The sequence below is a fragment of the Lepisma saccharinum genome, chromosome 14 (genome assembly GCF_977018435.1).
Source record: "Lepisma saccharinum chromosome 14, izLepSacc3.1, whole genome shotgun sequence".
Classification (NCBI taxonomy): Eukaryota; Metazoa; Arthropoda; class Insecta; order Zygentoma; family Lepismatidae; genus Lepisma; species Lepisma saccharinum.
Window position 1 is genome coordinate 21,304,877 of NC_139242.1, and position 25,458 is coordinate 21,330,334.

At 36.9% G+C, this 25,458-nt stretch overlaps 1 protein-coding gene across 2 annotated transcripts in view; it reads left to right on the top strand.

Moving 5' to 3' along the window:
• The window catches only part of LOC145998718 (protein C-mannosyl-transferase DPY19L1-like), a 53,769-nt gene that overhangs the window by 12,599 nt on the left and 15,712 nt on the right, over positions 1-25,458 (top strand). For both annotated transcript variants that reach the window (XM_083135226.1, XM_083135227.1), the window contains exons 4-9: positions 1,578-1,792; positions 2,513-2,570; positions 3,879-3,995; positions 15,996-16,148; positions 21,063-21,287; positions 24,854-25,228. In XM_083135226.1, coding sequence (XP_082991352.1) covers positions 1,578-1,792; positions 2,513-2,570; positions 3,879-3,995; positions 15,996-16,148; positions 21,063-21,287; positions 24,854-25,228 — 1,143 coding nt within the window. The remainder of the gene's footprint in view (positions 1-1,577; positions 1,793-2,512; positions 2,571-3,878; positions 3,996-15,995; positions 16,149-21,062; positions 21,288-24,853; positions 25,229-25,458) is intronic.

Consider the following 25,458-nt stretch of genomic DNA (forward strand, 5'->3'; position numbering starts at 1 on the left):
GGTATCGAACCCAGAACCCCGTGATTACAAGGCGACGACACTACCACTGCGCCATCGGGGAGGCCCGAATATGTTTTAAGTTCTATTATTATGACGCAAGTGGTGTTCCCAGGGTCTTTTTACGGTCCACATTTTGTCATCTTTTCCTTCCTTTGACGTTTTTTCTTAGATATACTGGGCCAAAAGGGGGTTATGTCTACCATCCACCCCCCCCTTCACCCCGGGCACGCCATTGAATGACACTTTATTACTTAAATATTAATGTACATACTCGTTCTGCTGAAATGATTCTGATTCCTCCGCGTAATTTTTATCTCCAAACTGATATATCTTTCCTTTGTGACGGATAAAATTAAGGAAATAGGTTGGTATCACTTTCTGTTGTTTCAGAGATTTTCAATTTGATCTTGTGTGGATGCTTGTATTTGCAGTTGTGGAAAGCGCGTGGGATAGTGTGAGTGTTTGTTGCTTCGTGTTTTGTGCTGTGAATTTATCGGAATGAACGCGTATTTAGGAACGGTTGATGTGAAGTGCGGGTGTATTATTGAGCAATTGAAAATTGCTTCGTTTAGCTCGAGAGAGATAAGTGTTAAAATGAAAATCGTGGAAGGGGGTCGACCAACACCAAGAGTTTGAAATTTATTGTGGTGAGTACATCGTCTATGCATGTGTTTCTTTGCTTTGAAATGAATTTTTTATTGTTTGTGTTTAACTTTTTATTTAGTGTTTAAGTTACTCCAATGCGGTTTTAGGGTGCCCAAAAATACTAAATTACATCATGCAGCGTAAAATAAACAAATGATTCCCATTTTTTTTTTATCTAAATCGGTTTGGTCACCGTTTGACCATATTAAATAATAATGAACAAATAAAGGTACTAATAAGTAAGTAAGAAATTCCGTCTCCCTTTAGTCGTATGCGGAAAGTTCGCATATGCAAAACGTTTAATATCATATGAATAACGTTACCTGGATTTTTTTAAAAAAGTAAATGTGACGTTTGCGGATCATATGGTTTATTTTTAGTACAGTCACTTTATTACGATATTTTGACAAATCCAGCGACTGGGTAAATGAGGCTATAAACCTTGAATCTTTCCCCTCGGCATGTCGTTGTACTACATGTTTTGTTGTACTGAAACATTGCTTGCCTCCTTCGTAAGACTACGCTTCGCTACTGCTAAAACCCATTGCATGCAGCAAACTTAGCAGAGAAACTGGCTACATCAGCGCTCCTAGTGGCATGCAGGGAAATGACAGGAACCAGAAGTCAGCCCAGCAGTGAAGCAACAAGTTCACAAGTGGATGGTGGCATGGTCCACTTAAAGTAATATAAACTTTATAAGTAAGTGTTGGGGGAAAAGTTAGTAACTCGTTTTTGTATTTATTTAAAATGTTAGGTTTTATTTAAAAGATTTGTACAGAATGTTTAAAAAAAGATAACTGGAACTCAAGCACTCAAACCATGTTCAGTTACCTTTTAACATCCTGTATGAGTCTTAAAACTTTATTATGTATCATGTAAATAATTTTGCTACTGAGAACCTTTTTTTTTTACTCTTTATTTTTTTATTTCAGGTTATACTAGCTGGATGTTACAGAGTATTCAGAAATATTATGGACAGTTTAAAAATAGAAACCAAACAGTGTTGGCAGGTTCAGAGGGGGGAGGGACTTTCTCCTGTTTGGAGTTGTGAAGGCCTTGGAGATCCTGCGTATTTTTATTTGGAAGGAGTGTGGTATTGTGCAGCTCTTACAATGGCAGCTGTGTTTTTATTTGGAGTATTTTTAAGGTACCATAATTTTATTTAAGTTTTGTTATTTTGCTTGTCTGTGCTAGTAGGATTTCTGTTATTTTACTTACATAATTACATGAGTTCCTTTCAAGTTCAAAATTCTCCCTCTTCCCACTTTGTGAATGGTTGAGTAAGAGAGGGTTTGATGTAACCTGGTGATAGCACATTAGGTATCACTTGCTATATTTGTGTGTGTGTGTGGGGGGGGTTATTTTGTGTGGTTGTGAAACTGGCAGAATTGAAATTGAAAATATAGGAGGGTGCAGTAATTTCATAGGATAGTTTGGACAGTTAAAAGGGAAGTTCTGTATCTGCTACAATTCTTAAGGTAAAATAATAATAACAAAAATGTTTTTATTTCATATCAGGAAATTTTAACAAGAAGTTAAGAAAACTGTCAAGTAAAAGTTAGACTGAAAAGTGAAATTTAAAAATTATGTAAATATTAAATTTTATCAAATTCAGAATTAATACTGATCGATATTATTTTTCTCTCTTCTTTTTTGCTTTCACTAATGTACTATCCAGTGTTAAATACATAAGTGTCAAAAGTAAATAAAATAATTTTGAGTGCCTCTATAGAAAGTTCAGCAATTATTCTGTTCAATGGATTATTTTCAATTTGCACTGTATCTTATTTGGGAAGAGTATTGAGGAAATAAATTTTGAATGTTTTTCATTTGACTAATAATAATAACATTTGGTATTTTCTTCTAGTGGGTCGATAGCTGGTGGAATTCTTTCGGCTGTCTGCTTCTTTTATAATCATGGCGAGGTATGTGCTTTTATAACTGCTTGGTTTTCTTGTAAGTGGAATGTTTTTTTTTTTGTTTGGCTTAACTTGATCAAAAAATAAACAATATTGAAAGTTTGTAGAAATTTATGTACAAAAATGTAGACTTCGCCAGTTCTGGAAAGGTTTTGATTTCATTATGAGAACGTTGTATTTTGAGGGGAAAAAATAACAACTTTACTGTAATTGATTTTGTGGGTGTTTATTTTCAGTCCATTAATACTGACTAAACTTCTGTATTAATAGGAGTTGCAAATCATTGATAGTCATTTGAGTTTTTGTTTTAAGTTCACTTTATGTACGAAAAAGCTAATTGTGACTTGACCTACAGTTTAGAGTGGAATCCGAGCCATTATGTGCCTCCATTGGGTATCAAACCCAGGACCCCTTAATTACAAGGCAACTATGTTACTGGTATGCCACCGGGGAGGCTCTTGTGAACTGAATTATATTCCCACTGCACTCTCCAGTCATATAGTCCAGCCATCCTGACTGAATTTTCATTTAATTTTTCTTAGTCTCTTCATGAAAGTTGTGGAATGATATGCATTTTATTAAGGACACGGATGTTTCCAATTTTGAATTCAATGGAACTCTGAAATTACATTCCCGTGCATTATATATTTTAACCCTCCTGATCTAAACAAATTAATATCATAAAACGTTTCTTGCATATTACACTTCTCCATTGTAAACTGTGTAGCAAATTTGAAGTTTTACTGTTTCGGCGCAAGTGGAAGACTACTAATGTTGCTTTTCTAAGATTTTCTAAGTTAATCTTGTCAGTGATGGATCATGAACTCATGAAGTTGAAGAGGAGGAGAGCAAACATCTGATGTGGGATTAAATGCAAGAACTCCTGTTATCCTATCTTCACATTAAAAGGCAAAACATAGCATGTGGAAGAATAGGTATTACTGTAATAAGAAATAAGATGTATGACTTGAGGATATTGGCCAGTGTAGTAGATATGCTTGTACCCTTCAGGCTTTCCCTATAGCGTAGTAGTAACCTCATAGAGGTCAGGAATGTGATACCTGGTGGAAGCATATAATCCATCGGATCCCACTTTAAACAGTAGGTTCAGCCTCGATTATCCTACCTGTGCATAAACTGAACTTAAAACTCTCACATGCTGTATGCATACGTACCAAAACTTTAGGGTCATTTTTTTTTAAAAATGCTGTTAATTTGGTAAAAGTTTTATTTCAAAATATGAAGAGCCACATGTTCATGTATATTTCTCTCATAGATGATTTAACTTTATGCAAAACTTTTTTAACGTTTCAGTGCACGAGAGTACAGTGGACTCCGCCTCTGAGGGAAAGTTTCGCTTACCCTTTTTGTGTCATACAGATGCTCAGTGTTAGTGCTTCACTCAGACATAGTGCATTTTCATGGATATATGTAAGTACTTCTTTAGTAAGTGGGTTTTCTTTGTTTAAAAGTAGTGTGTAAGAAAAGTACTTCACTGAAACATCCATTCTGAATATATAGAAGCAGCAAGTGTGGCATATATTCAACAATGAGACACTAACATGTCCTGAGAACACTTAAGAGGCCATATCATGGGCAGCGGAAAAAAAGACCTTCATTCAGTATACTTTTACTCGAAAATCATTTGAGACATTTAAATGCGCTTTGTGGTAAATTGATTAGAAAGGATGAATCTTAACAGTGAATATTGAAATTTTTTTTATCACTTCTATATTTTAAAAGATATTAGCTGTCAAATATCTCAGTTTTTGGATCGGCGTATAGAGCCCGATTCTAAGTTACTGTAAAAATTTAACCTTGCAAGGCTTTCTTGCATCCTACCTGAGTAAACTGATTTTTATTTTTTTCAAATTGAGAGGCCTATTGTGACAATACACCATTGCAAACATTTTTATGCATTTTCAAACACCATGTTATGTCCTTTGAGAATGGCTTTATTCGAGCCATAGCGGGGTCTGGCGGGGTTATGTTCAAGTCCTACAAGTTCAGCCATCTGCCAATAGATGACTCTGACTAGGTTTTACTACAGTGTGCGTGGCTTGCCTTTCTTCTCCTTCTACCCTTGGCATTGTCTTTTCCCTTGGGGGTGGCTTTTGATCGTGCTCCGACCATTTCGGAAAATCCAAAGTTGATTTCCTTCACCCGGCTGTTTTTCATTGTGTTTCATTTGTCTTATTTCTTTTTTCCAAAAGGATAAATACATTAATACAGAGACTGTTCCAATTGAATCTTACATCAATTATAGCAAAATTAAAGTTTCTTTTAAGTCAATTACATGCTGAAATAGGGTAATCGGAACTGGGCCTACAGGATAAAGTGGGATCCAGACCACTGTGTAGTTCCACTGGGGATCGAACGTGAGACTCCTTGAATACAAGGCGAGATAATTACAACTAATTCCATCAAGGAAACTCAAGGACTTATTGGGGGGGGGGGGTCCGGGTTGCAAAAATTTAATAATGAAAATATACTTGTGTAACATTTATTACATAATCGATGGTTATAATGTCCTTTGAACTTATTGATTGATTTGTTGTTTTTAAGTCTACTTTTTGCACAGAAAGGCTAATTGGGACTGGACCTACAGTTTAAAGTGGGTTCCGAACCACAATGTGCCACCACCGGGTATCGAACCCGATACCCCGGCAACGACGATACCACTGCGCCATCGAGGAAGCCCACTCTTTGAACTTATTGGAAGGCAGATTGGAATCATGGGGCTTCGAAGGACAGTACCAAAGATTTATGCTTGCACGCTACTATTTATAACAATATGCATAAAATATTAATCAGGAACTTTACTTTTCGCCAACTGGATCTAACATTCTCTTTTATTCAATAAATATTCAATTCTTCATCAATTTAAAATGAATTTCTTTGCCTGAGCACTTGTTTTTATGCAAATTATGCGGATCTTAACTACAGGTAAGCTAGATAATGAATACGTGCTTTTATTCAATCTTTTTACCTATTTATGTGATAATATTATAATTTTAAATTAAAGATCATATTATTATTATTCCTGACACACTTGGTTCGGTGTATTTCTAGATACGTGCCTTGGGAGGCCCTACAGAAATTACAGCGAAAGGAAGTGATACAGTCTGTTCCTCTTTCAAACTGTAAATATTGTTCTTGTCCCAAGTTATGTAAACGCTCTCTCGTTCTCGTCTCGATCTCTGAATATAATTTCAATTATAGTCACATTAACTTCAACGCATTGTAAAGATACAATTTGTGTCTATATAAAGAACACACTTGGGCAATACATTCACATTTAGAGAACACCGATCTATTTCATAAAGAGGTAAGACACATATGCTGAAGGTAGATATTTAAATTTTAAAAATAATTCACTGCACATTCAATTATATTGTATGTAATGTTATGTTATAATAATGGAACCCACATCTTGCAAATTTTCTAATTCTAGTTGCATTAATATTTTACTTTGGCTATTATGTGGATATGTTAATCGTGATGGAGGGAGAAATCACATGGGAACGACAAGTGACCAGTGACACGTGTCGCTTGAGGATTTCACCAATCGAGCGTAGGTTTGTTCGGCCTGCCATGCCACTAGGGTGTGAAACGTTGCTGCTGATTGGCTCGTTCCCAAGCGACATGTGTTGCGTTGTTGCTCCGGTGTGAGTTCTCCCTAAGAGGACGAGTGACAACTAATTCAATTACATCTTCATAGCTTGTTCATGACTGAAAGAAGCTACTCGTATTGCATGTCGCTCGGACTGGGCCTTTCTCTCAATATCATGTATCATGGCACCTCGGTTTGTTGTTCGTGCATGTTTTGCTTTAGACTGAATAGGCTCCTGTTGCTTGATGTGAATGTTCCGTGTCGCTAGGGAACGAGCCAGTCAACAGCAGAGTTTCACACAGCTGTAGGATAACATGTCACACAAGCCTGCTTTCAATTGGTGAAATCCTCAAGTGACACGGATATTTCATGCCGTCTAAAGCAAAATATTCACTGCGCATGTGCAAACAACAGGCCAGGGCGACATGATGCACGGTATGAAAAGGAACTCAGTCCGAGGGACGCACAAGCAACAGACAAAACAAGCTGAATGGTTGGTTGCATTTATTACTGAGAGCCAGTTACCAACAGATGCTTGTCGCGTATTGCTTCGATATGAAGTCTCCCTAAAAGAAATCAGCTTTTGAAGCACAGTATGAATATTTAGTAGGTAAACAGCAGTGACAGTGCCAGACTTTCTTGTGTGGGAGAACTACTGGATACCTGTCAAAGATTTGGGTGGACTACATCTTCACATAAAAATATTTTGATATTCAAATTTTAAATGATCCATACAAAGAGGGTCCCTACGCTTGCAGTCGCTTCTGTAGCCTTCTTAGCGCATATGCTCTTAAGCTGACAATAACTATTAGTTAATCATTTTCAAATGCCATTTTAACATGAATTAATTTAGAGAAGAACCAGTGTAGCATATAAATAATCGCATGACTTTCTAATGTCACAATCTGTTTGCATTCACCACACCTACCATAGTTTATCAGAAAGATCTATTTTAACGGACATCTTAATATTAATTTACATTGAAGAACGAGATCAGATGCTGTGTGGCCTAGGGACACGAGATCGAGTATGAGACTCCGTCTTTAAAATAGAGCCAAACCAGATTTGGAGGTAGGATATTTATTCCTTCTCATGTGTGAACCGGCGAGCTGTAACTATGTATACAGTTGTGAAATATAAATACATTGTTTGAAAAGTAATAATATTTCAAAGGAATTTTAATGGTACACTTCTATGGTACGGCTAAATGATCGGGCAAGAAATTTTATGTTAATTGTTCAGTACTTCCGTATTTATGGGAAACACCAACAACTGCATCTAACACGGATGATCATTCTCCTTCCTCGCCGTTACTTCATTTCTGCAGGTTTCATTTTTTTTAGTAGTATCTCATACTCTCGGTCTCGACTACTTCAAACATACCTGAACGTTATTAATCTACTTCATTATTTATAGATTATCATAATCGCAATTACAATCATAAAGATAAATCGTAAGTGTCAACTGTGAACCTGTGCGCCGTCGTTCCACATATTCAGGTAAATTCAGTTTTCCGGGGTTCCAAAAGATGAAACAAGATGCCAGACAATAAAACATGTTAATTATCAGCCCCATAGATCAGCCCCTGGGCAGGATTGTGGTTTGATGCCTTCCTTTCCCCCGCACTACTAAGCACCGACATTTTATGTGTCTCTTTCAATACTTTCTTCTTATGCAATGGTTTATGAGATTGACTTATTGCAAATTGTGAAATGACGAAACAAAGAAAAACTCAGTAAATAAAACAACATAAGATGACGACAACAACAACAACAACAATAATAATAGGTATACTAGACCGTGGTGGTGTCCCTTCATCATCATCGCAATTAGCCAGAGTTGGCTAAAACATTACGCTAAATAACAGAAATTGAATAAAATAAATAAATAATATGTGTTAAATTTGAAGATCAGTATTGCCAGCAAATGGCAAAACTGTCATAAAACTATCAACAATAACAGCGGCGCAGCGTAGCGGAAAGGATTTGCATTTCTAGAAACTGCTCTATCGCTCTCCAGTAGTCTCCAGTAGAGGCATCAACCCATCTCATGGTAGGTGTAAAGAAAATCCAACCACTGTTTATAAGTTAGACTGTAAATATTTATTTCCCACCAGAATACTTACATCCGATTGGCAGGAAATTTGAACACCAGACCTTAATGTTCGTCTAGAGAACAATCCAATCAACGTTCGTCTAATATCACTAAGGTAGCCAGGCTAGGACTTAGAGCAGTGCAGGCAATCCTCAACATTATATTCTAAGTATCCTGAGATCCAAGCCAACCCGATTAAACAAACACTTCAACTACCCCAACTTACGAGGTATTTATACTCAAGCTCTCAGCCTCGAACCCCTGTCCTTTAGAAATTTCAACATTCTGAAATATTATATGCAGATATTCTGAAAATATCTTTTGTAATATTATTAATTTGAATTACATCTCCATTAAAAATTGAGCATCCTCGATGGTGCAGTGGTAGCATAATCAAGGGATCCCGGGTTCCATGTCTGTTCCTGTCCCGATTAGCCTTACTGTGCATAAAGTGGACTTAAAACACCAAATCAATAAATCATTAAGAATAAATTTTAAAATTTTATAATGAATTTCGGGTGAAAGATTCAATATGCTAACCTCCAATATTAATTCAATGCCTAGGGAATTATAAAAAAATGAGGGGGGGAGGGGTTTGTATTTATACACATGAACGCTCGGGAGCCAATAGAAGTTTACAACCTGCAAATTGGGTTTTCTCTACCGATTCAACAAATTCAATATCTCCAATGTTGTTTGTGTTGCACCTGATTCAAAATCGGTCATAATTTAATTCGGAAATTATTTTTGGGAGGATAAAGACAGTTGATGGGAGAGCTTTACTTCCCAGACGTTGGATTCCCGGAGGAGAGAGTGAGGAAAGCATGCTCTCCTCCGGGAGGGGTGCATCTACGTACAAGGGGTGCATCTACGTATGCATGGGGTGCATCTACGTACGAGGGACTCTACTTTATAACTACGTGGGAGCATAGAGACGATTTGCATCGCCTATATAAATAACCGAGACTATAAATATGCTTTTGAAACACATTGCATAATGCAGTTGGGTGGCTTTACCAATTTCTTTCAAATACAAGTAGCTAATTATAGTAACAAGACATATTTTTATACATAATTGGATTTTTCAAAATTACAATAAAATACAAAAGCAACCCATTTTTTTGTAATTCTATAAAGAATAAGTTAACATAGGTCAGAATTGTTAAACTTCCCGTTCGGACAAATTTCGCAGTTGAAGTAGTGGTCTAAACAGGTAAAAAACTGCCTACTGATAAGTAATTTGACTTAAATTTGGCATAAAGCAGTCTATTTTGTGGTTTCAAAGGCCTTGTGACATTTGTCGAGCCAGGATGAAGTTCTTCATAATTAATGGGATAAGAAAAATTAAAAAATAATTCATAACACTACTAATGGACTTATTACACCATTCGCATGATGTAATTAATAAATACAATAATTCTAAATACATGATTATTAAAAACAAACATTTCTTTGTAAATAATTATGTAAAATGCCTGTTTTTGTGTTATCCATGAAATATCAATCTGGAAATTTTGTTTCACAGGTACTTGTCATAGAGTAATCTTTACGCTGAAAATATCATTTTTTTTAGCTCCCCTATCAGAGACATCTGGCTCAAAATTTTGAAAAAGAGAATCAAAGAGCTATAACAGTAATTCAGCCGAAATACTCTGATATTACATAACTTCCCTAACAAAAAATCCTAAACTTTGAATTTTGGTCAAAATCAAAATGTTGAAAAAATACACAAAATATACAATGTAGCTTGAAATGTACTGAAAACAATGTCTTTTACCCAAGCTATCATTTTTCTTAGATGAGTTATCATAATTATCGCAACTGTCTACAGAGGCTAAAAATGCCGCAAATCATAAGTCAAACATGGCCGCAATTTTTGAACGAAGTCATGTTTAGGAAAATACTACCCTTGCATAGGGGTTACAACAAAAATATATGTAAATAGAAGAAAGTTGACCATTTTTCAATTATTATTTTTTTGGACCACATCGTAATAAATAAACTTATTTTGCTTTAGACCTAATGTTAATTGAAATATGCAAGTTTGATTAAATTAGTGCATATATTGCGTATCAGTGAAAGTTTTATAAAAATAGATCAAATACATTCACAATGGTTGGATTAACCCCAGAGTTGGTTTTATGCAAGGATAATGTTGGAAAAATGTCCACTTGAAATCATTCATACTGAGAATCGAACCTGGGTTTACTACGAGACAGTCCAATGTTATATTTTCTCTGCTTTTCTCATATATTAGTTTTTACTCAGTTCCATATTTTTTCACATTCACATTCAGAACATAAACATCCATGTCTTACACGGGATTCAAACCCAGGACCCCTGCTGTCGTAGCATGCTGTGCTGACTACCTCGCCATGGAGGTCAAATACTAGACTATTGGGACTCCTTATTCGTTGAAGAGAAGCTTCTACAATTATGTATGTTACAAGCCACATATTGTTGCTGCAGGACTCTATATTATCATCTGGAATTTTGACACGAAATGGTAAGATCAGCTTTTGGCAATGAAGATGCCAATCGACCCGAACAGCAAAACCTAGGACATGTCTGAGGAAAGAAATGACAAGGGTTTTACGACCTGTCAATCACTAACTGCCCATGTACCGGAGGAGGCATGTTCTTGAGGAGCCTCGCGATTTGGGCCCGGACAAAACATCTGTTGGTGTAAATGCTGTGTGCACTCTAAGGCAGAAGGAAGGTGAATTCGGAAAAGGCCTTTCCATGATATACAGTCTTAAGGAGAGAATATAGTGATGATTATAGGTTAAGGAGAGAATATAGTGATGATTATAGACACATTTGTGGTGAATAAGAGATTACAGTTTTGATGTAAACTGAGATTACATTTCTAAAAGCCGTAGTTGAAGAGACAGTTTGGCATTGAACTTGTGAATAAAGTCTATTTTTTTTATTTAAGCTTATTACACAAAAATAAATATTTTAATTGTAACAGCATGCTCATTAAATTCAAAGAAGTGAACACCTTAAGTTCCTCTGCTTTCATGGTATCTGGCAGTACATAATAGTATATGCAGAAAATCTTACCTTAAAATGAATATTACGTGTGTTAAGGACGGCAAAAGACGGCGAATGGAACATGTGGACCCAAGATTGAAGAATTATCATCCTCTTACCGACTGGTGGAAAAGTATCTGTCATGACACTGGAGGCACTTGACAACATGAAATAAATACGGGAGGAAAAGTAAATTTGCAATACAGATTCATGAGTATATGCTGAAATAATGCAACTGTGTGTGTGTTATGTTTTTTTTATTTTGTCCAAGTACGTGAAACTATTTTTTCTTTGCGTACCAATTTTCATCCTTGTGCATACGTTCCATCCATGTGAGTGTCTTTAAACTTAAATCTAGTGGAAGTGTATTATTTTGTCTGTGTTCACTGCACCTGCCTTTCATCAACGCTACTTTTATGATAAGTCAAATCTTTTTTAAACTAATTATATATGTACTCTCATTTAAAATGTGTGCATTCCATCCATTTGTCAGCAATTCTGAAGACCGTAAGCAATATTATGGCTGATAGAGATGATTTGTGTACTGTAAATCCGGCAATGCCAATCTCAATCTTTTTCAACCAACTCTGCAACATTTGTACCTCTCCAACAAACAGCAACAATGACCTTTCCTACTCAACTGCAGCGCTACAAACAGAAACGTTTTATCCATATTCTGGGCCGCAACTGAATCTTGCACCCGACAGCTTTAACGCAATTCATATCAATGCACAAAGTATTCTCGCTCATTTTCTAGAAGTAGAAAATATAATTCAAATAAACAAAGACGAGCATGCCTTACTGGTCTCAGAAACTTGGTTGGAAGAGTCTTTTGGGCGATCTGGTGCATCTTCCGGAATTTCGTTTATTAAGGAAAGACAGAATCGGAAAGAGAGGAGGGGGAGTGGCAATTTATTTGTGTGAGGACATCCCTGCCAAAATTCTCTCAAAATGAGTATTTGTCAACAAAAACTTCTCCCAGTGGTAGTCTATCGTCCACCTTGCACTCACCTTGATAACTTCGAGAACGATGTTGCAAACTTTCTACCAAAATATTCACACATGATCATTCTGGGAGATATAAATACTGAATTATGTAGCAAAAGAGAAAATGTTATAGAATTCCATGATACGTTCTCTGCTTTAAATCTTTCTATATGCCATTTAAATCCAACCCACCACATGGCCACTTCCGACTCATGGCTTGATGTCATCTTGGTTTCTGACGAAAATCATGTAACACACCATGGCCAAATACCAGTACCTGGAATTTCCTACCACGATTTACTTTACATGTCCTATTATCTTCGCGTTCCTAAATATAAAGCAAAACAAGTTTCATATAGAGACTTCAAAAACATCGAAGACTGCCTAAATGACGATGCTGTCCTTGTACGTGGTATTTAATTAGTACGTTACCTACAGTGGATGAGCAAGTTTTATTGTTAAATACCTTTATCATCCAAGTGTACGATAAACATGCTCCAGTTAGGAAGAAGCATGTTTCATGTCCCCCTGCCCCCTGGCTGACAGGCGAGTTGCACCGGCTTATGGCGATGCGTGACAGAGCGTACATCAAATATAGGAAGGAGATCAAGGTCGGTGATCATAACACACCCATCTTTGAAAATTACAGGATCCTGAGGAACCGTTGCACCCAGGAAGTACGAAAAGCAAAGCGTCGATTCGCGTCTCAACTACTAACCTACGAAAGCAAACCTGACGTCCTCTGGAAAAAATAGTGGGAGTTGGGAAGCGGAGAAACCACAAATCCATTATTCCATTTCCACCGGAAGTATTAAAGGATCACTTTTGTGATCTTCCGATCGTCGATGATAATGTGAAACACGAAACAATTTGTAACATTGAAACACACTCCACAACTGCTCCAAAATTTTGTTTTTCTTATTTTTTGCCAGAACAAGTCAGAAAATCGTTACTGAAGATAAAGTCATCGGCCGTAGGAGTAGATGAAATTTCAATCCTCATGATTAAAAAGATTCTCTACCATGTACTTGACTCATATTTTTAATTTTTCTTTTATTACTGGCGCATTTCCCGCGTCTTGAAAACTCGATAATAATCGTCAAGGATTACCAACCAATCAGCATCCTACCAGTCTTGTGTAATGCCCTAGAGCATCTTGTTAGCGATCAAACCCAGGACTTTCTGACGCAAAATAACTTAATAGATCCTTTTCAGTCTGGCTTTCGAAGTAACCACAGCACTTGCATGGCTCTCGTCAATGTAACCGATGACATGAGGCTAGCCATGGACAATAAACAACTTACGATTCTGGTACTTCTAGACTTCACAAAAGCTTTTCAAACCATTGATCATAAAATTCTACTCACTAAATTATCATCGTTATTCAATTTTTCCGACTCCGTGGTTAATTGGTTCTGCTACTATCTAAAAGAACTTTAACAATGTGTCCTTGACCTATATGGAAACTCTTCGTGGAAGAACATTCCTTATGGTGTCCCTCAACCCACTGTATTCGTCTCCCTCTTATTTGCTCTGTATATAAACGACCTCCCGATGGTGCTTAACTGCTGTAAATACCATATCTATGCCACGATTTTCAGTTATATTTCTCTTTCCTCCCACAAGAAATACTGCATGCAATAGAAATTGTGAACAATGACCTTAAACAAATAAGTACTTGATCTGCACGCCATGGCTTACATCTAAACCCGACTAAAACCCAGTGTATTCTTGTAGGTTCCCCTAGAATTTTCAGCAAAATAGATAAATCTAGCGCCTCTAAAATCAACGTAAATGATACGCATCTGCCCTTCTCCACTACTGTTAAGAATCAACCACCATCTCACCTGAGCAGAGCACGTTAACTCAGTATCTAGAAGAGCTTTCGGAGCATTGCATTCACTCTATCGGCTCAAAAACTTCCTCCCTGAATGCATAACAATTAAACTCGTCCAGTGTCTTGTCTTTCCCATTCTTGACTATTGCGACATTGCTTTTTTGGATGTCAATCTTGAGCAAGCTAAACGACTTCAGTGAATCCAAAATGCCTGCATTCGTTTTGTTTTCAATCTAAAATATTCAGGGCATTTGACACCGTACTTTGCGAAGGTCGAGTGGCTTAAATTAAACGACAAACGTAATTTTTGTAAGTTAATTTTACTGTAAAAAATCCTCCAAATAAAAGACCCGCAATATCTCTATAACCAATTTCAACATCTTTCTGACTTTCACAGCTGCAACACCAGATCGCGCGAAAGGTCTCTGCTCTCCATTCCACTCCACAAATCCAACTTTTATGCAAATTATTTTACTGTTACCTCAGCAGACCTTGGAACAAGTTGCCACCTGAAATTCATGTCTCTTCCTCAATTGTGATGTTCAAAAAATTGTTAAAGTTACACATATTAAATGAAAATTAAATGTTTGACTTCCCTAATAAAGTGGCGGATGCAGAGAATGATAGAAAACGTAAGGCACAAAAATGATTTAACGTAATAGTTGAGATGAATTATTGTCAAAATATACCATTTTGAACTGTGTTTAAGTAAGTGTACTGTTATGTATTTGCTTGTATGTGTGTATGTGTAAGGGCAAGAATATGTATGTGTGAGTGTGTGTGCCCGTATCTATAGGTTAGATTACCATTCTTGTATGTATTTTTTCTTTGCAATTTTTTTATTCCTCTGTATTCATTATATATTTTTTTGTTTCTTTTTTCAATATTTCAATATTCCATTTTCAAAAATTTTTGTAAACCGTCAAGTGGAAGAAAATGCTCCACTGCCATAACTTCTCCATATAAGACAAGGTGAAATAAATAAATATATATATTCCATAGTGCTCCAATTAGCTTTTAAAGCATTGAAAAAGTTATGCCAAAAATGGCAGAAAACAAAATTCTATCTTTTCTTAATGATAAAATTCATCAAAATAGTCTATTTCTGGAGCTAAACTGGTATAATGTGTTTACTCTCTAGTGATTCCTACCAACATGGATTCTTGCATGCTTCCCAGTAATTTAAATTAGTTTAATAGTTACATGTGTTTGATATTTATAGATATTTTTGAATGATATACTGATTTGCTGGTTTTATCGGTTGACATCAACAGAGCATCAATTAAACTTTCCCATTCCAAGTGTACACTCTTTTGAAGTGACACTGAAGTAGATTCTTTTACTGTATCAGTAACATTTTTTTAAAAAAAAAATGCTGTAAAGTGCTCCCCTGTGCTTTGCAACATGCCATGAAGGCATATAGGGGGTGATCAGGGCTGAAAAGGGGACTGATGTGATCAGCACCATGCCTCTGGCTGCCTTTACCCCAGAGTTTCCTCCAGGTACCCACTTTATACAATGCTGGGTGGGCACCGGAGCTGCTTGAACAGATGGAAACAAATCCCGGTTCTGCCCTACTGGGGATCAAACCCGGGTCTCTCGCATGGTAGTCAGATGCCATAATGACTGAGCTATCTCGGTTCTATATTACTGTAGCTGTACAATATTTATCTACCAGGTTGATTCATAATGGTCAGAATATGAAAGTAGCTTTTATTTCAGTACACAATTCTCTTTTAGAAGGAAATTCTTGTGTAGGGTTAATGATATTCTCTAGCTTCTAAGAAACCTTTTTTCTTCTTGCTTTTTGCTAACAGGTTTCCAGGGCCATGATCATAATTAATTATTTTTTTTAAAATTCCAGGTTACCAGTATAGCTGGAACTACATTGCTCTGTCTCATTTTGTGGCAGTTTTCACAGTTCTTCCTGACAACACAACTGGCTATAGTGTTCTTTATGTTCCTCACACGGTGCATTAACAAGAAAACTTTACTCACTGTTGTTATAGGACAGAGCGTAAGTATTTGTTGTTAAAATTCATTTCTCGGAAAAGTACATAGTAATTCAATGTGGGATGGTTTTTGCAAGTTACATGGAATTACCGTATTTACTCATGTACAGGGTGGGCGAAAAGTCCCTTTACATGTTAATAGCAGTTAGACATGTAGATAAACATTTTTATGAATACAAAACAGTATATATTTTTTTAAATTTCAACATTTATTTTGAATAAACAATGTCTGGTTAACATTAACATTTATTGTGAATAACATATTAACATTGTTACAAAGGTTCAAGGTTCATTGATCAACAACGTCAGTGTGCACTCCTCCATGTTCGATGCAAAGATTGATGCGTCACCATGTTCTTGTGTGTATCCGCTGCAGCATATCAGGGGTGATCCTTTCAAATGACATGCGAACTCAGTCTTTCAGTTGATCGTCGTTCACATATCGTCGTTTACGAACGTCTTCTTTCATTATGCCCCATAGTGCATTGTCCGGTGTGGTGAGGTCTGGGCTTCGTGGAGGCCATGCCAACGGTGCCGGAAGGTCTCGTGATCCACGTCCAATCCAGCGGTTTGGAAACTGTTTATTTAGCCATTTGCGGACACTCACAGCAAAATGTGGTGGAGCGCCGTCTTGTTGAAGTGTAACAATGTCAGCTATTCTTCTTGCCATTAATTCTGGAAGCAACCACGTGTTAATCATGTGAAGATAGCTGTGCTTGTTCACAGGACCATCAATGAACTATGGGCCAAGCAGATGGTCTGCCGTTATCCCTGCCCAAATCATAACATGCAGCGGATTGCACTCGATTTCCTCATAAAAGTCTAACTGTACTATGCTATTAACATGTAATGGGACTTTTCGCCCACCCTGTATAATGTCCACTTTTTCCCAAATTTTTGCACCCAAAAACTTTGGTATTATGCACGGAATATTTTTTTCATGTTTATGCAACCCTATCATGTTATATATCGTTGTAAAGCTTGAATTCTGTAGTTTCTGAATATGGCAACAGTATTCCATTCAAGATGGCGACACTAATGTGAATGCAGTTGAAATAAACTCATCACAAAATGAAAAAACGTTCTGATTTTTGTGCTATTTTGGATGAAAGAAAAGATAAGGAGAAAGAGAATAATAATTAAAAATGTATTAATGGCTAAGTAATATGACATATGGATTGTGTAAATGCCTTAATGAAATAAATCTTGTTCTAACAACTGCTAGTTTAAGGGTCCTGAATGGGCCCCTTATAAATGTTACATTAGTCATGGAAAAAGTATACATCTTGAAGGTGTTTTTTTTTTTTTTATAGAAGTAAAGAGAAAATGAGCAAAACCACGCATAAAAGTTTAAAGGCCATTTTCCACGATTTTTCACTTTGTAATATAATGTTCTGCAACTCGAAAAAGCAGTGCCGTTCTGGCAGACTTCGAGCATGCATCTCCCATCACATAAGATGTGTATCAGCGGTATTTGTTGGGTGAGAAATAACAGAAAATAACTTCCTGAGTACTGCAAATCCATAACGTAATTTTGATCTCCCTTTCTACTATTACAGAATAAATAAGGTGGTTAAGGAGTGAAAGCTTTGGGATGCTAAACACAGTGGAGGGAGAGGGGGGAGGTAGCTTAGGTTGGTGCCTTACTGTTAACACAAGAGGATATTCTCCTCTTGGTCCACATAGCGACAGGTGACTCAGTGAATAGATATGATGTCACTAGCTCTTGATTGGCATAGCAACAGCTTTACGACCTACAACTAAGAAAGCCATTTCTTGAACCTCAATTATACTGCGCATTATACACGAGATAAAATTTTTTTGTCACTTTTCTCCATCAAAAACCAGGGTGCGCATTATACACGCGTAAATACGGTAATTTTTATTTGTGTAAAATGTGTATTCATTTCATTTTTGCATCATGTAGTTTAGTGTGAAATTTTTGTAGAACTCTTTTGAATTAATGAACTCTACAGGTTGGGCCCAGAAGTCTCTTTTTGATATTTTTTTGTTATAATTTCATGATTAACTTGTGTTTTGTGTAATGTGTTGCCCTTTCTGATCTTGTTGCATGATAATGAATAAGCCACATAGTGCCACACAATGTGGTGGCTCACTTACCACTACTGCTATGAAAACTTTGCAAAATTACCATGTGCGGACTAGCCTACAATGTGCAGGTGCATGCGGATTCACATTGAGGACGATAGGGGAGATTGCCCCCTCCCAACTGCAATGTTTTTTGGATATATTATTATGCTTAATATTTTTGAAGACAAATGTTTTTTATTACCAAGTTTAACAGGCTCAAAAATATTTTTCGAAGTTTGATGTAAGCCCCTGATAGGTTAATCAAAACTGGACCTACAGTTTAAATTTGGATCCGAAGCATTGTGCAATGCTTGAGAATAGGTTTTTGTTTTCTTTGTTTATTTACATAGTTCCTCATATCAGATCGTTCAGCTTACGAGGAGTGACTGAAAAGTTCTCGGCCTACCCATGATGCATTTATTGTAGCTGAATGTTACTTTAGCTAATCATAATATATGCCTTTGCAAAGCCCCATACCAAATTTCATAGTACTATCTTCTTTTGTTTTTCATATTTTGATGTTTGAAGTGAAGATGGTGAGCATTTTCTGAAAAATGGATAAAGTGAGCATTCGTCCGGTTATACAATACCTCCTGAAAAAAGGCATGAGTGGACAGGACATCCACAAGGACATTATGGAAACATTGGGGGAGGATGCCCCATCGTATTCTACTGTGAAAAAGTGGGTGGCGTAATTCAAGAGGGGGAGCACCTCTGTCCAAGATGCACCTCGCAGTGGAAGGCTGCCAACGGCCTGTACTGAAGAAAACATCACAGCAATACAGGATCTTGTTATGGCAGACCGGCGAGTGTCAGAACGTTACATCGCAGAGAAAGTGGGGATGTCCCAGGAACGCATTGGACACATACTAACAGTTGTGCTGGACATGCACAAGGTGTCATGTCGATGGGTCCCGAAAATGTTGAGTGCTGAGAACAAACGTCAGAGACACTTCTTGTCTGCAGCAAACTTGGCCCTCCTTCAGGCGGATCCTAAGACATTTCTCCAACGTTTTGTAACCATGGACGAAGCATGGGTCCACCACTTTCAGCCAGAGTCCAAAGTGCATTCAAAACAGTGGAAACACCCCTCCTCCCCCACCCCCAAAAAGTTCAAGTCAGTGAAATCAGCTTGCAAGGTGATGGTCTCTGTTTTTTGGGATGCGAGGGGTGTCATCCTGGATGAGTATCTAAAAAAAAGGTGAAACTGTGAACGGTGCATATTATGCTGCTCAACTGAAACGTTTGAAGGAGGCCATCAAGGTGAAACGTCGTGGAATGTTGAAGAAGCGCGTCCTTTTCCACCAAGACAATGCACCCGCGCACACGTCCACCATTGCAATGTCCGCCATCGAGTCCTGCGGCTTCGAACTGTTTCGACACCCTACCTATTCGCCAGAACTGGCTCCCTCAGACTTTCATCTGTTCCCTAAACTCAAGCAACACCTCGGTGGAATCCATTTTCCATCAGATGATGACATCATGGCTGCGGTGGAGGACTTTTTTGCAGTGCAGAATGAAACGTTCTACAAGGAAGGTATCATGGGCCTACAGCACCGGTGGTAAAAGTGTGTGGCGCTGAAAGGGGGACTGTGTTGAAAAATAGCCATGAACGATTGAGCCCCTGGCAACCCTTCATGGGTAGGCCGAGAACTTTTCAGTCACCCCTCGTACTGTTGCAATGGGAAGAATTATGATTATAACATCTCCCTGCTTTTGCAAAATAATACTCTAATCTCTAAAACCTGGAAGTCAGCTTGGTTCCTGTTTACAATACTATATATTGTTTGTATAAAACAGGTCAAGTGTAGCTTAGAATCTATTCTCGGTGAGTTGAGGTACCTGACTGAAATTTGTCCCTTCCAACCATAATGTCTAGATTCGCCATTGACAATGTTTGAGTTTTTGTTTTAAGTCCACTTTATGCACACAGAGGCTAATCAGGACTGGGGTTACAGTTTAAAGTGAGATCTGAACCACTATGTGCCTCCAGCCCCTGAAAGTGTGTCAACAGCATGTATATAATGTAGTGGATGAAAGGAAGGTTGGCTAGACCTAAAAATAATATGAAGGAAATTGGAAGTACTAACCACACACTCAAAATCTTTTAATCACAGCTGCATCTTCAGATGTAGGCATAAGTAGTGGAAACGATGCTTCCACCATCCTTTATGTACATCTGAATATTTCCAGTGTGTGATGAGTAGGGCTCGGAAGTTGAGGAAAAAACATTTTTTTTCCTAATGTCCGAAGACGAGGCCTAACATAATGTATGTTCATTTTGGGTCATTGTAGGCCAGAAAAAGGTGGGTTTTGTTTGTCCTTTTTTGCCTTTTTCGGCATTTTTAGTCTTTTTTTTTTTAGGTCTTAACAGCTTTTTTTTGCAACTTCAACTTCTTTCCACTATGTTTTAACTGCCCATTCTCAATTCGAATCATCATCAGTTCATCACCTCTTAAACATCCTTTCTGTAGTAAAGAATTAAAAAAAAGTGAGAAATAAATATATTTGAACCATCCCTGAAACGAGAGAAAAAACATTTTTGACTGAAAGAAGATGCATTTCATTCATATAGTTTTTTTCGCACTGTGCGTTCCATACCACCAGAATTTTGTATTTTTTTATTAATTAAATATGTAATTAAAACTGAAGTTATTAATTAATTCGGATCACATTTATATGTCCTTTTTTAATATTTTTAGGTCTTTTTTGGCAATGTATAGGTGTTCAACTTCTGAGGCCTACTGATGAGGGTTCTCCATTTATATGTTAAACAGTGCATTGTAGTTTTGTTGGGCATTGCTTAAATTTTCTCTTTCTTTTTTCAGCTCGGTGTACAGTATAGTGTCTTCATGCTGTTTGGCAACGATCTTCTGATATGTTCCTTCCTAGTCAGCCTCTTGCTTTCGGTCATTGTGGTGATCCTGATGGTGGAGCCTGCATTGAAAAACTTCCCAGATGTAGCACGTACCCTAGTATTAGTTGGATTTACTGTATTAAGTACGTGCACTATCAAGATGAGGGTAGCTCAGTTAATAGATAACAAAGATGATGTAAGTATTGTATTTTGCATTTAGATGGTGTGTGCGTTACGTTTTGTTTTGACCAGTGGTAATGCACATGGTGTAAAATAACTTTGAGGCCCAGGCATTCTATGGCAAGACTTTAACGACAATAATTTAGCTACCCTACACACAATCCCAGAAGGGCTGACTTCCATGGCAGAATGGTTAGCACATCATGCTACAATGTCAGGGGTCCTGAGTTTAAAGCCTGGCCTGGTTATGTGTATTCTTTGTGAATGTCCCTTCATCAATATCATTGCTCATCCTCATCTTCTCAATTAGCCAAAATTGGCAGAAAAATGAAGTAAAATAAACCAAATCAATAAACCAATCGAAACAGAATCCCAGCCTCAATGCCTATCCAAACCCTATTTTCTATTTTTCTGTTAGTTTCTTCATCACCTGAACAGTTGTAATAACTAGGGAATGCTTCTAGGTCCATACCTATTGTTTTTGCTACATCCTAGACATATGCTATTTAGAGATCTTTGCATTTCGTGTACACAGCACCCCTCTACTGGAATTATATAGGACCTAAAAATGCCTAAATGAACTACAAATTCCTATATGCCTAAAAACCCTAAAATGTCTTCATAAACCATTTGCTTAACTTTAAAAATAACTTTTATTAATATTAAGAACGACCCTTAATTTCCATCACAAAGGTTTGAGACCTTGAATGAATCCGAGTGGCAAAGGAAGTAATGCAACAGCAAGGGGTGTCAATGTCTGTGCAAGTTTCTGCCATCTTCCAGCTTGCCTCACGGAATTAGAATAATGTGGAGTGAACTGACTGGATGAGGCATTTTCCGTTGTTAAATGCTGTACTTCCCAGGCAATTAAAGGGACTGTAGGTGTAGCACACCAAACAAAAAATCGGGCTGTTTTGAGACTGAATCTTTGCTACAAAATCATTCAGTTGTTAAAACAGGGCCAGGATTATTCCCGGCCTCCAACTGTGTAAGAGCACAGGAAGATTCCAAGAACACCTCCATCTGATTGGCTGTTTCGAGTGCCTGCTGTGACTAGTAGGAAAGGCAAGCCAATCCTGCAAGTGACCAATCATGTTACCTATTTCCCCCATTGACACAATTAGGTGAAAGGGGAGGGTTTGCACTGGAAACCCCAACTAACTTAGCTGTTCATCAAGGAGAGAAGACCACTTCGAACCTGCCTGCAATTTGAGTTTTGAGGTTGAGTTTTTTGAGAACACTTTATGTACAGATAGACTAATCGGACTTGACTTAAGTTTAAAGTGGGATCCGAACCACTATGTGCCTCCTCTTCGTTACAAGGCGACAATGTTACCAGTATGCCTCGCGGAGAACCAAACCTGCCCTGGGAATCAGGAGCAGTTGTATTTACAAAGTTTGCACCAATAACTTCCTGCGGCGTAGAGAGAAGGTTCTCCATAGACACTTCTGGGTTGTAATGATCACATTGAAAGTTAATGGGATTGTTACAATCCAGAAGTGTCTTCCACTCACGGATGACTGGAAGAACTTCGCCACGGAGAAAATTGCAGTGTTTCGAAATATGATAAAAGTTTTTACATTGGACAAATTGTATATTTTTCATAATCAAAAAATTGTATTCATTGCACAAAAATAGTAACTTTTGTACACAAATTGCATCTAAAACAAGTTATTTCATAAAATTATTACTAATTAATAATTATCCCTATTAATTTATTTTAAGTGCCTAAAAGTCCTAAAATGGAGTTTATAAAGTCCTAAATCCCTCTTTTTTAGCAACTAAAACTCCGTTCCCTAGTAATAACCATTTGAATTTCAATTAGTTATCTCATTTGGAGATGAATGAGACTAGTCTTCAGGTTGCCAATGGCATTTAGAAATTGGAGTGTATGTAGATGTCACAAAGACATTACTAAGTAGTGGTGAAGCCTGAGATTGTTTTTTTTTTATCCAAGTTACCATGATTCTCATGGTCCTTTGGTTGAACCATAATTTTTATAGCATACATGTGATGTTTTCTTCTCCTGAACACTTTGATGCAATGCACACGTCTTCTTGAACCAAGGATCTAACAAATTTTTCAGGACAAAATGAAAATATCATAGTATAATATCCTTACATTTATGTATATGAAGAGCATATTACAAAGTGGTACATTCAAAAACTGATCAGTTTTAGAGTTTGAATTTTTGGTAAACTATCGACGTCACTTTTATCTGCAATCTTTATGCAGTTTTATGTCCACTTTTTGCACAGATAGGCTAATTGGGACTGGACCTGTAGTTTAAAGTGGAATCTGAATCACTGTGTAGGAGGTATCAAAGCCGGGATCCTTTGATGCCCACTATACCATCAGGGAGGACCCCATAACTGCAGTGAACCTGTAGAAAAGCACATGAAATATTCGAAATACAATACTACGATAAGATATTGTATTTTGAATATTTTATTTGCACCTAGTCTCATGAAATAATGATAAAAAATATCTCAGAAACACAGTAAACACTCTTAAAATGTATACTCTCTGTTCTGACTAACAATATCGTTAAAAAGCCAGAGGTAGAAGAATGCATTATGCGAAAAGTTTCACAGAATCGGAGTATATAAATTAGGGATCGGACAGATTAATCGATACTCTATCAGAATCAGCAGATTATATCGGTATCGGCTGATTAGGCATTCGGTTTATCATTAAAATTACCAATATTTTTACCGATCCAATATATCTATAAGTATCTATTAATTTGGTGCAATATTGTGGCATTTTGTTGCAATTTTTATAGATGTAAACATATAATATCCATTGTGTACTTTTTTTTTAAAGTCTTCATATGTATCTTCTTGTGCATTGAAAGAGTTTGGTTAAATTGGTACCATACATTTCTTAAGGTCAATGAACAAACTGGAATTTTATATTGGATCGATCGAATAACGGTTATCGGTATTGGTAAATTTTATTTTGGCAGTTTATCGGTATTGACCAGATTTTCATATCAGCCCATCCCTAATATAAATAAATACAAACATGTAAATAAAGAATTCATTAAAATGATATAGAAGAGCATGGATTTCAACATGTAAGCAAAAATATAACTTTGAAATATAAATTAGTAAAATAATGTTAGAGGAAGTGAAAGGATATTACGTTTATATTTCTCTTCTTGCCAGAATCACATTTAATACAATAGCCTGTAATGAAGACTAATATACTGTATATACATCTGGTGTCCATTAGTATCAGGACAATGTTTTATTTTTAGTATGGGTTCAAGTCCTAGCCTCCAGAAATATCTGGGTCTCAGATAATAATGAATCTGGGTACCTGATTCTCACAAGATCTGGTAACAGATCCCGAAGTTTTTTGCCATATAGTCTTTCTTTTTGTTCCTTCCATTAGTCTTTGTTCCTTGTTCCTTCCATTAGTTATTTGTTCCTTCCATCAAGAAAGAGGTAGAAGAGCAACATAAGTAAAATACCAATACAGTTCAATTAATTTATGTCTAATATTTACTAATAATGTGATACATCTGAAATATTTGATGCATAGACGGATACATACATGTACTTGTATCTTTCTAGGCTCACATCCTCAACATACTCCGAGCCAAATTCACAAAGTACAGGGACTTTCATACACTTTTATATACGTGTGCAGCTGAGTTTGACTTCATGGAGTCGGAAACCATGTGGAAATTGTCCGAAACACTTTTGCTTCCATGTGTGTCAGTTGTTATGATTGTTGTCGGAGTGCGGCTGGTTACAGACTTTTTGAATGAGTACGGAAAAAACGAATCCCTGAAGGATGATGTTAGAAGAATGCCTTGCGATCCCGAAGTAATATATAACATGTTCCAGTTGTCTGCTTTCACTGTGATGGCTGTGTTAATTATGAGACTGAAACTTTTTTTTACTCCGCAGTTGTGCATAGTCGTATCACTCTTAGCATCTCGTAAGGTAAGTTCTTTTATCTCTCTGTGAGAAGGACAGGGTGTGTGTTTGTCTGTGCATATGTGTACATACTTATAAATAGTAAAACTGAAATACGAAGCCAATTTTCAGCTAGCTTATTCATACAAAGTTTTGTTTACCCTTTTGCTGCAAGGATCTTCTTTTCACAACTTGCAAACATCTAAGGATGGGAGATATTTAAGCACATACCTTTTTAATGAACAGTGATGTACAAA